This window comes from Leptonychotes weddellii, chromosome 11, assembly GCF_054177405.1.
Source record: "Leptonychotes weddellii isolate Sample4059 chromosome 11, ASM5417740v2, whole genome shotgun sequence".
Lineage (NCBI taxonomy): Eukaryota > Metazoa > Chordata > Mammalia > Carnivora > Phocidae > Leptonychotes > Leptonychotes weddellii.
In genome coordinates this window covers 976136-988355 of record NC_138379.1, presented here as the reverse complement: position 1 = coordinate 988355, position 12220 = coordinate 976136, and the positions used below count along the sequence as shown (strand labels likewise).

At 61.0% G+C, this 12220-nt stretch overlaps 1 protein-coding gene across 1 annotated transcript in view; it reads left to right on the top strand.

Moving 5' to 3' along the window:
- The first annotated feature begins 9257 nt into the window (after positions 1 to 9257).
- Positions 9258 to 12220, top strand: part of DUSP8 (dual specificity phosphatase 8) — a 14371-nt gene continuing 11408 nt past the window's right edge. The window contains exon 1 of the mRNA XM_081797567.1: positions 9258 to 12220. Within this exon, the coding sequence (XP_081653693.1) occupies positions 12072 to 12220 (149 nt within the window). The 5' untranslated portion in view covers positions 9258 to 12071.

Genomic DNA, 12220 nt, shown 5'->3' with positions numbered 1-12220 from the left:
CTTTATTCATAATCCCCCAAAACTGAAAACAACCCCAATGTCCTTCAGCAAGTGACTGGGTACACGGTGTTTTAAATTCGCCATCAAATACTTCCCAGCAATAAAAAGGAATGAGCTATTGATACACCCAACAACCTGGATGAACCTCAAAGGCAATAGGAGTCTCAGAAGTTTATATACTGTGTGATTCTATTCCTCTGATGTTTCTCAAAAAGACGAAACTATACTGATGGGGACAGACCAGTGGCTGCCAAGGGGTAGGAGTGGGAGGAGGATGTCCCCATAAAGGAATAGCACAAGGGATATTCTTGGGGTGACAGAGCCATTCTGTATCCTGATTATGATGATGATGCTTGAATCTACATAGGTGTCAAAACCCAAAAGAGTCAATTTTGTTGAGATGTTGAGAAATTGGAACCCTTGCGCATTTTTGGAGGAAATATAAAACAGTACAGCTGCTGTGGGAAACAGTTTGATGGTTTCTCAGAAGCTACACATGTATGTCATAGGATCTGGTCATTCCACGTCTGGGTATATCCCCAAAAGAGTGGAAAGCAGGGCCTGATACAGATACTTGTACACTGGGGCACCTGGGTGGCTCCGTCGGTTAATCGTCTGCCTTCAGCTCAGGTCATGATTCCAGGGCCCTGGGATTGAGTCCCACGAGCAGGGAGATTGCTTCTCACTCTCCTTCTGCCCCTCCCCCCCACACTCGGGCTCTTGCTCACGTGCTCTCGATCTATCTCAAATAAATAAATAAAATCTTTAACAAAAATACTCGTACACAAATGTTCATGGCAGCATTATTCACAGTAGACAAAGGACGGAAACAACCCAAGTGTCATCGACAGATGAATGGATACGCAAAATGTGATCTGGCCACACAATGGAATATTATTCAGCCTTATACAGCAGGGAGACTCTGACACCTGCTACAATATGGATGAACCTCGAGGACATGATGCTCAGTGAAAGAAGCCAGACATGAAGGACAAATACTGCAAGATTCCACTCATGAATCCCGGAGGAGTCAAGTTCACAGAGACAAAAAGTAAAATGGTGGGTGCCAGGTCTAGGGAAAGGACAAAGAGGTTTAGCGTTTAATGGGGACAGAGTTTCAGTTTGGAAAGATGAATGAGTTCTGGAAATGGATGCTGGTGATGGTTGCACAATGTGTAAGTACATCATGTCACTGAACTGTACATTTAAAAATGGTTAAAATAGCAACTTGTATATTATGCATACCTTACCACAATAAAAAAGTCAATGAGTCAATGTTACTACATGATAATTTGAAAAATTAAATAAAATGATGCAAAAAAGAAAAACCAAAAACTGAATGTGCATACAAATCTCCTGAACTTGTTAAAACACAGATTCCGGCTTAGCAGGCTTGGGTGGGGGCTGGGAGTCTGCATTTCTAACACAGTCCCAGGTGGTGCTGACACAGCGGGTGGGGATGACCATGAGTTACACGGTGCAAGGAGACATTTACCAGAATGTTCCTCGCAGCATTACTGCATGTAGAAAAACTTGCAAGCAAGCTAAATGTCCATCAGTAGAGGAATGGCTAAGTAACGGGTCTGTTCATTCAATACTAACCCATCCAGCAGCCACAATGGATGGGGTAGGCTCGCCCGCATCAACAAGGATAAACAGGCTGGAATGTGGAAAAAAGCAAACTGAAGAACTAATGTTGTGCTTATACTTATACATGAATATTTAAAGGCACACAAGATAAGAACATGTGCTGTATGCAAGACCTATACACACCGTTAAATGATAAAGACAGAGCCGGCAAGACGTCCGCCACTCTGAACATCAGCTGCCTCCAGACAGGGCGGGAGAGACCTAGGGAGCCACCAGGATCTGGACTGCTGTTTTTCCAATCTGAAACAAAACTAGAAAACCGCTGACATGTTGGGTCTAGGAGCTAGATGTTTGTTATATCATTCTCTGTGTTTGCCAGTTTTTTTTTAATATCATGATTAAAAACCGGGAAAGAAAATAATCTTTAATGTGTTATGAAAAACATATAGAAGGATGCTGCCCACTGCATTGGTTGTAAGAGCCAAAATATGGAGATAATCTGCCATATAACTAAGAAAATTCGTTCAAATATCACCGTACATGCATAAAATGCAACACCACACAGACATTTATCACCTGGTTGTGGGAAAGCAGGTCCCTGGATGAATCTCAAAAGCACTTACTGGAGCTGAAGAACCCGGACCCAAAAGAATACACACGGCAGGCTTCCCTTTCCGTGAAGTTTAGGGACAGGCAGCACCCGCTGAGGGCTAGGTCAGAAGGTGAGGGGACAACTGGCTGGAAGGGGATGAGGGAGCTTCCCGGGGTGAAGGGGATGCTCTAGGCCTTATGTGGGTGATGATAACCCTGGTGTATACAGTTGTCCAAGCCCACCTCCTTGGACAACGGAGATGGGCATTTTATTGTTAACAATGACGACTTAAAAAAAAAAAAGTCAGGTTGTGGGAAAAGTAATGCCACGGATACACGTTTACTATGAGTCATCTGTTGAAACCCTGAGTTGCAAATCAGCACGACAAAGCGGACCCCGCTTTTCTTTTTGCGCGGAGAGGATGCTTTAAGGAAAGTCCACCCCCGGCGTCCTCCCCGCGGCTAGTCGGGTGCAGGCGGGCGGCAGAGGGCGCGCACGGACCGTCCGGCTGCGCCCGCACCTGCCGGCCACTGCGCCGTCCCCGGGGGCGGACCGGACCCCGACGCTGCCCTGGCGCCTCACCCGCCCTGCGCGGGGTCCTGCTCCACAGCTGGGGGCACGGGCCCATGGGGCTGCGATCACCGGCGGGGAGTCAGGGCCCAGTGGGCTGCCGGGCTCGGACCTGGCTCCGCCTGACACGGGCGGCCACTGGCTGGGGAGCTGGAAACCCCGCGAGGTGTTCCGTTCTACGCACGGCCCAGGGCTCCAACCGCAGGCCCTCCCAAGCCGCCCCCGCCCTTCCACATCCGGTTCCTTAGAGCCGGGGTCTCAGCGCCGGGGTGGTGAGCTAGAGGATAGAATTTAGTCCCCGGGCTGCAAAGAACCTAGGGCAGAGCTAGTGGCCTTGGGAAAATCACAGTACCTCCCTAACCCTCTGCCCCACTGTTGCAAAACTCCAGGTTTTAAGTGCTCATTTGCAGGAGAAATGACAGGATTATAAAATAATCATGGCCCAAGCATACTTCCCTAGCCAGGCAGAGCCGCCGAAAGCTGCATGCCACCCCCACCCACTCATCTCCTGTAGCTTCCAGAAGAAAGAGAGGACACCATCGCCTGCCCCTCAATTTACTGCCACCTGCTCAGGCCTCGAGAGGAGGTGCCCAGGGCACAGCCAGAGTTCTTTGGGGCCATGGGCACTCCCAGGCCACATGTGGGCCCTGACCACATCTGGGCTGGGCAGAAGAGGAGCCCACCTACACACCTTCCACCTTCCTCCCCTCCTGGGCTCATCCTGGGCCTGGCCAGGGAGCAAGCCCAGCTCCTCAATCTAAAGACTGACAACCTCCCAACTCCTGCCAGTCCCAGGCCCTTCTGGATCTGTCTCTGCTCCCCCAGGGGCCTCCTGCAGCTCAGCCTGTATCCTCCTGTCCCCTCCCAGGGCCCAGCACTTTTCGGACTTGGAGTGAGCCCAAACATAGCGAGGCCCCACTGCATCCCCCACCCAGCACTGACCTGGCCATGCATCTGGGTTGGGCATTCCCTGGAGCTCAGGGGCTGCCCCTGGCCAGGATCTCTCTTCTCAGCAGGGCCCTCTTCCTTTGGGTTCCAGCTACAGGCAGAGAAAGAGGAAGGACCTGAACCCAGCTCCAGCCCCAAATCGCCCCTGGGTCACCAGCGCTTCCTTCCAGGACAGCCCCAGAGGATTGTGGGTCTGCAGTGTTGGCTCTGTGCCAGGAACACACTCTCCACCCCCACCCCACGCACCCCATATACACAGCTACCCTGACATTCCTCAGGCCAGCAAGGAAGGAGGCCCCAGGCACTTCCTAAACACCTCCTCTGCAAAACTCTGAGGCTGCAGGTGACACCGCCTGCTCTCTGGAACTGAGGATCAGAAAAGGGGCCCCCAGAGCCCGGCCCGGGCCCACCTGCGGCCCAGTGCCCTCCCGCACGCACTCCCACACAGCCCTGGGGTCCGGAGTGCTCATTTCCCCTGACCCTTCATTCAACCAGGGATGGCTAAGAGTTGCGTCCCAGCTCCCTCCCTCCATGGGAAGGGGCTGCACCCCCCTGGGGGCTGAAGCCCCTCACAGAGCCCCAAGGAGGCCCTGGGAGACCTGCCAATGCCAGGGGGCTCCAGGCTGGAGGAAAGATGGCCCTCACTCTCCACCAGGCAGCCTTGGAGGAGGGGTTTTAGAAACATCGGAGCTGTCTAGTCACACACCCCCCCAAATAATTACCTTCAAAGGCTCCCAGCCACCCATGGACAAGGGTCTTTGTCCTCTTTCTCAGAGCTAACTCCCCGTGCCCAGCGCAGGGCCTGGCTCAAGAAGGTGCTCAGTAGGTACCTGATGAATCGGTAATGCATGAGTGCATCTCCGGGCTCTCCTGGCTCCAGCCCCGTGACCTCCTCCAGGTCGTTCCTGCCTGGGGTGGGGGGTGGGGGGTCCCTCCTGCACCACGGGTGCCTCCACAGCCTCCAGTCACTGCTTGCATGTCACCCCCTGGGGTGGCCTCCAGACCGCCCACCGCCTTGTGTCTGGCCCCTGTTTGTTTCCGGCCCAACTCTGCTCAAGGTGTAATTACCTATGTTTGTTCCTCCTCTGGACTCCCCGCGCTCCGGCCCCCAGGGCTTGCCTCCCCACCGAGGTCGCCTGGGGCAGACCCTCAACAGCCTTCACCAGAGGTGGGGGAGAACACACACTGTCAGGGTGGACCCCGATGGGCGCTGTGTAGGGGCGGCTTTTCACTGCAAGCGTCAGGGGCTGGAGGTGATCCGGTGGGGTTCGGGGGACAGCGCTGCACTGGGGACCCCCTCACCGGAGGACAGATGTGTGACCCGACACAAACCATCTCACTTCTGAGCTTCCAATTTCCTGCCGAGGAATGTGGAAACCCAGCTTCCCACCCCGGGGGTCGTGGAAAGGGTCAGCGTAGGTGCTGCAGGTGAAGTGCTCGCCGGGCCTAGCTCACGGCGGGGTACCGAGGCTGGCGAGGGCTCCCCGGCCTGCAGGCCCCGCGCGAACAAAGGCTACGGGGCGGGGGAGGCGGCGCCATCTCCCGCCCGGCCGCGGCGGGGGGAAGACCCTCGCGCCAGGACCCGTTCAGCCGGCCCCTCTCGGGCGTGAGTGCCGCGAGGCCGGGCGTCCCCGGGTGGTGGGGCCGGGCGCCAGAGCTGGGAAGGCTTCCCGGAGGTGGGGGTCCCTGGCGGCACGGGAGGGACGCCGTACGGTCCCTTTAAGAGCCGGTGCCCGGGCGAGGGGCGGAGGGCAGAGGGCGGAGGGCGGCGGCCTGCTCGGCCCCCCGCCCCCCGCGGCCGCGCCTCTGATCTGCACTCGCGGCCCGGCTCCGACTGACGTCACCTGCCCTCGAGCCGCGCGCGCTGATTGGCTGCGGGTGACGTCAGGGCCTTTTTCGCTCGGCATGACCTCATCCCCGCCGGCGGCCCCGCCCTCCGCCCCGGGCCTGTCACTCGCGGCCGAGCGCGGCGGCCAAGCCGGCTCCGCGCCCCCCGCCCGGACGCCGGAGCCCGAGCCGCGCCGGAGCCGTACCGGCCGCGCCCGCCGAGCCCGGGGTGGGATGCGCGCCGCGAGCGCGCGTGCCCGCCCGCAGTGCGCGCGCCCCGGCCCGAGCGAGCGCTCCCCGCGGCGGCGGCGGCGACGGCGGCGACGGCGACGCGGCCCGCGCGCTCCCCCGGCCCCTGCCCCGGCTGCGCGGGCCCCCGCCGGGCCCATGGGCGGCGCGGCCGAGAGGGCGCGCTGAGCGGGCGCGGGTCCCCGTGCGCCCCGGACGCGAGCGACGGCGAGGTGAGCGGGGGCGCCGAGCGGGGACGCGGGGACGCGCGGGGCGCGGGCAGGGGGCTCGGCCCGGTGGGCGCCGCGTCTGGAGCGCTGGGGCGGCTGCACCGGGCGGACGCCCGGGAGGAGGAGGCAGCCCCGAGGTGAGCGGCCCGGCTCAGGGGGACGCCGCGGACCGGCCCGGGAAGCCCTTCCCCCGCCTCCCACAGAGCCCAGTGGACCCCGGCCCGGTCCACGCTGGTTCCCCCCGCTTCGCCGCCTTTCTCCTCGAAATTCCTTCCTATTTTGTGGGGGGAGGGGCATGCAGTAAGGACCCAGGACCTTGGCCCCTTGCGATCCAGCGTGGACCTGTACGGACCTCTGCGAGAGCCCCAGACTCCCAAGGATGCCCCCCACCCCGCCATGGAGGCCCCAAATTGGAGAAGGTCGTCCCTGCCCCCGCGGGTTGGGGATGCAGGCCTTGACCAAAGGAGCGGAGGGTTTTAGCCTGTGGGAGGCTCAGAAAAGGGCCCATTCCGCATTCGGTGGAGAGGGGCTGCAGATCCATGGCCCCTGTCTGGCCAGGGCGCCACGGGTACCCCCACCTCAGGGTGCTCAGCTGGCCTCTGCAGAATAAAGACCATCCGCCAGCCTGCTGCAGAGGCAGCATCGGGTGCTGGGGGAGGGGCTGGCACTGCCAGGCTGAGTGCAACCAGCCTCCCTCAGCCTATCTGCCCACCTTGGTGGGGAGGGGTACCTAATAGTCTGGATGGGAGGGGAGGGGGCAACAGTGGGCCCAGCCCCCATCAGGTCACCCCTACTGGGAGAATTTGCCTCCTGACTTCCTGCTGTAAAAATGTACTGGCTTCTGCAGGAGGTGAGTTGGGGGCCTGGGTGCCGCAGTGATTGCAGGGTGCAGGGGGACTCCATGGGGTGGAGGAGAGAGGTGGCAGGGTCTAATGTGGCACCCACAGTGTTGTGGTGCAGCCTGGGGCGGATGTGGGGGTGCTGCCGGGTAGGGAAGCAGTGATCTGCTGTGCCCCCTGCCCCCGGGGGTCTGAATGGAGGTCTGAGGGTCTGTGTGCACTCCCTACTGCCTCCCTCAGACCTTGCTCCAAGGGCAGCTCAGGGAAGGAGCGTAGCATCCAATGCCCCCGCCCTGCTCAGGGAAGACAGATGTCCCAGGAATTCACTCCTCAGATGCTTAATAAGCACCTGCCCAGTAGGGCAGATCATGTGACCAGGAGCTGGGAGTTCATCCTGAAGTCTGACTGAATGCCTCCCCCTGCAGTCAGCCAAGGGCTCCAGGAGAGTTGCTGGGCAGGTTCTAGTCCCCTGCTGCCCTCAGCCCTCCGGAAGGCTCCTGTGCCCCAGAGGCTGCCCCCCGGGAACAGTGGCTTCCATGCATGCAGATGCAGAAAGATGCTTGAAGTCATCCTCTGCTCCAGAACCCGACCCAGCATCCTCTCCTCTCCAGCTGAGGCTGACCTCGGGGCCCAGATGTTTCACCTGGACAGAGGGCCCAAGGGGGCGCGGAAGCCAGAGGGTATCCTGGCTGCATCTCCGGAGGCTGCAGCTCAGAGGGAGAGGAGAGGAAGGAGCCAAACCCACAGCAAGAGGGACATGGGTCAGATTCCGACCACCAGGACTGCATGGGCTGAGTCCACCAGGCAGTGACTGGTAGATGTCCCGGGATGGCCCAGGTATGTAGCGTGGGGGGACGGTGACCAGAAGTCCTGCAGATCAGTAGGACTAGAACAAGCCAGGCAGGAACAGAAGAAACCTAGATGTGTAGGGTCCTGAGCGTGCCCTTCTAAGGACCCACATGCTGAGACCTCCTACTGCAGGCTTTGCCCAGACCCCTGTGAACAGAGGGGGCAGGGCCCCCACCCCACTGTCTCCCAGGCCCGTGGCCTCCCCAGACCAAGTTGGCTCTGCTTGGCCTTGCCATTGGCCCCTCCAGGACAGAGTAAAGGCCAGCTTGGGCCCTGTTCCATTCAGCCTAGGGAGATGAGGGGGGCAGGGGTGAGAGCATTTTGGGGTCCCTGATGAGAGCAGATGAGGGGAAAATGAGCTGCCAGTGTCTGTCCTGGCCTCGCTGCAGTAATTTCTGCCTCCTGAGGTGCCCCTGGGTCACAGCGAGCTGGACATCTCAGCATCGTGGGGGCCCCCACTGCCAGATCCTCCCGAGGGCCTGCCTGTGTGTGCCAGGCACCACTCGGGCTGGGGACACTGCTCTGAGTGAGAGCCACAGTCCACCCATGGCTGACAGTCCTGACAGTCGTCTCTGGAGGTAGTGAGTTCCCCGTCACTAGGTGCTGAGCAGAAGGCCTTGGTGAAGACGCCGTCGGTTGGGAGTTGGGAATTTTCTGGCCATGCCCTGGCCCATGCTCAGGGACAAGAATGTGCCCCATGGAGGCCCGGAGAGACAACAGTGTAAAGAGATCTTGGAGCTGGCACCTGGGGCTTGGGGGAATTTGGTTTGCAGAGGGTGAGGATGGCTGCACCCAGTGACCACATGTATGTGCACACACGTGTGTGTGTGAGTAGTTGCATGAGGGGCTGGCGTGGATCGTGGGGAAGAGGTGAGCCGACGGTGTGCGGACAGTGTGCGAAGGGGCACATCCTGGCACGCGCAGCACGCGCTGCACAGAAGCCAGGCTGCACCGTGAACGTGGCCTTGCAGGGAAAGGGGGGCTGCCTGCCACCTCCTAGGCGGTGCCCAGCCAGGTGCGGAGGGGCCTCTGGCCTTTCAACTGGGAACTGCCCAGTCTCCTCAGCAACGAGCCCTTTGGGGGTGTACGGGGTTGTGTCTCCGTCCCACCGGTACCCAGGCTCTGGAATAGCAGGTGATAGGTACCGTTTCCCCTCAGTTCCCAAGAATCGGGTCTGGGCTGAGCCTGGAGTGGGTCCTTGAAATCAGACAGGCCCAAGACCCTGCAATGTCTGTTTCCTCTGTGCCGCCTGGCCTGCTCTAGCCCCACTCGTCGGCCCAAGACTGTCCTAAGCTTCCCCCACCCCCGCCTGAGCTCTGGGCCCCGATCCCCGCCCCCCGCAGGTGAGGGTCTGTGCCCGGGAGCTTTAGATCAAGGAGGCCCTGGGGGTGAGGCTGCGCTCCCAGGAGGTCAGCTCAGTGCAAGAGGTCTCCTGCGGGAGGCGCGCTTGGGCCAGACCTTGGCCACTTGGAGAAGGCGTCCCGGAAGGTGGGAGCAGGGGAGCCTGTGCGCATGGGTGCTCATGGCAAGCAAGGAGGGTTGGGGCCAGGTGGGGCAGGGGGGCGGGGGGGTGCTGGAGGAATGTCACACCTGGGCTTTGGGTCATCCCAGGCCCCAGCTACTGGGCACCTGCAAGAAGCAAGGATTGGGCCCTGCCGTTCTGCAGAGCCAGCCTGCTGGCGGCGGCCCTGCCGCAGGAGCTGCGGTTGCCTGGCACCTCTGTGGTTGCCATGGCAACGACGGAGGTGCTAACTTGCTAATGAGTCCCCCTCGGCTACAAATAACAATACTACAGCGGGTAATAGGGCCAAGCTGGAGAGTTCCTTGGGGGAGTGGGGCTGAGACCAGGTACTGGGCAGGGGAGCGTGGCGGCCCACCCTTCCAGCACCCCGCCCCCCGCGCCCCTGTCCTGCAGCCCTGCAGCCCGGCTGAGCTCTTCCCCACCCTCATCCTGAGTCTGCCTCCCTGCCTGTCTTGCAGATGGAGCGGGCGCCCCTCCACACCCCAGCTCCTCTCACGGCCAGTTAAGGACCTGAGGGCAGTGTTTGTGCCCAGCGGCTGCAGGGAGGGCAAAGGACCTCTCCCCCAGCCCCTTCCCTTGTCCCTGCCCTGAAGTGCTGTTTGGCTTCTGTTGCTTTAGGTGGGAAAGTCTGCCCTCATCTGATAGGGACCATGAGCGCCCCTCTGCCCCCCACTGCATCTGTCTCAGGGACTGGGCCTCTGAGCTGGGCTCCTGGCCACACATCCAGGGCAGGAGGCTTGTGGGAGGGGGCCGGTAGCTGCGGCCTGTCTGCCACAGTCTTGACAAGGTGCAGCTTAGAACTTGGAAGCTTCTCAAACACCTCATACAGGAGTCGAATTGGGGACCGCTCACCACACAGGCTGGGACCCCCCTCAGCAGGTGAGGACCCCCAGGCAGGTGGGGAACCCCCTCCACAGACAGGACCCTCCCAGCAGGTTAAGACCCCCCCGCAGCATGTGGGGTACCCCTTTTGGCAGACGGGCCCTTCTGCTGTTGACCTTGTTTGGTATGGCCCTCAGGAGGGACAGCATCCCCAGCTGCGCCCCAGGCCTCACCCCCACTGTGGAGGAGCCCGGGTACCTGCGTGGGGAGCAGGGAGTCTGTGAATGGGATCCCAAGGCCCTGCCCACTGGCCAGGGCCATCCTGGGCACTTCTCCGTGGGTCAGCTCCAGTGGCTCAGCCTAAGGCTGCCCATAGCCAGCAGACGCGGTCTACACCCTGCCTGACACCTAGTTCTCTGTGAATTCTGCCATCCCCACCCAGGGAGCTCGCCTCAAGTGTGACGAGTGCCCTCAGGGGGCCTCACCCCAACACCATCTGCAGCTGCAGATTGGGGGCTTGCTGAAGGGGTCCCCCCTCTGACATCTGTCCCCCAGCCTCTCCCGTGCCTGAGCTGGGTCGGGGTGTGGTGGAGGGAAGACCCCGATTGAATGGCAGTGGTAGAGGCCTTGGGTCCTGACTGTGATGTGACCTGAGGCTGGTCCCACCCCTTCCCCAAGCCTCCGTCTCCCCATCTTCAAAGTAAACTCATCATCCTCACGCTGTGCGCCTCCCTGTGGGCTGGGAGGCTAGTTGGGCCTAAGAAAGGCCAGTCCTGGCAGGCGGCAGGGCAGGTGGGGCCTGGCAGGTGGGGTGGGGTGGGGGTGGGAGGTGTGTGGCAGAGGCTTAGCACCAAACCCACAAGAGGGGTCTCCACCCCAGGATCTGGAGTCCCCCTGTCCCCATCTACTCCTACTTCCTCCGCCAAGATCCCTTACAGCCAGGCCAAGAGTCCCCGCACCCCCAAGAGTCCTACATCTGGGTCACCTACTTTGCCTTTCATCCTTGGGCGCCACCCATCCCACCCCATCCTGGGACCTACCAGCCCCTAGAAGGGTCCCCCCGGACCTCAGGCCTGCACCGTGCCTGGCACACCCTGCCATGCTGCCCCCTCCACTCTGTGAGCGTGTGACGCGCTCCGCAGGGAGACAGACACCGGCCCCAGACCGTTTGTGCAGCCCGCACGTGGCAGGCACTGAAGCTCGGGCTGCAGGACTGGGACAATGGCGGCAACAGAGGACCCCCGCCTCCACGCCCGAGACCCTGCAGCACCTTGGCCGGTGCCTGCCCCAGGACCCCAGCAACGTGGGGAGGCAGCCCCACCCCCCTTCCTCTGGGTCCAGATGGTCGGCAGGGAGGGATTGTGCTGGGTGGGGCTGGAGAGGGCCATGTGCTGGGGCAGGGAGCAGGTTCTGGACCTTGCCTCGCCCAGAGTTCTGGAGAATAAGACGTGCAGGCCAGAGAGGGGGAACATCTGCATCCCAGCAATGGGATGACAGAAGCCTTGGGGGCCGAATGAAGGGTTCCGGATCCGAATGAGTGTCCATGAACCCAAGGGCCCAGGGGAGGGGTCCTCAGGCCTGTCCTGCCTGTCCAGTCCAGTGCTTCCCTCTGTGGTTCCCCCAGTTGTCTGACTTGTCCCACTGAGAGGATGTCGCCGTGGCCTGCACAGTGCAGTGCTGGATGGGACCATTCGTGACCGCTCTCCCAGTCCAGTGGTCCACCTCACTAACCTTAGATGTCTGGGGACTTGGCTTTCATAGAGCCAGAGGGGCTGCCGATTTGCCCCAAGGGAGGAAGGGCCCCCGTGGGTGCCTGCCAGGCTCAACCATTCCGGAGCTCTTGGGTCCCACCATGGGCCCTTTGGAGGTTGGCCCTGCCTGGGAAGCTGGCCGGGTGCCCCCCTGGGGGCCTGCAGCCCTGCTGACCCTCTGCCTCTCCCTGCAGGTCTGGCACCATGCCCAGTCCCTCCGAACTCTAGGCCACATCCCTGGCCTGCAGAGCAGCCCCTGTTCACTTCGGGGCTCACCCCCTCCCCACTGCCCACTGCCCCACCATGGCCGGGGACCGGCTCCCTCGGAAGGTGATGGATGCCAGGAAGCTGGCCAGCCTGCTGCGGGGTGGACCTGGGGGACCGCTGGTCATCGACAGCCGCTCTTTCGTGGAGTACAGCAGTGGGCACGTGCTCAGCTCCGTCAACATCTG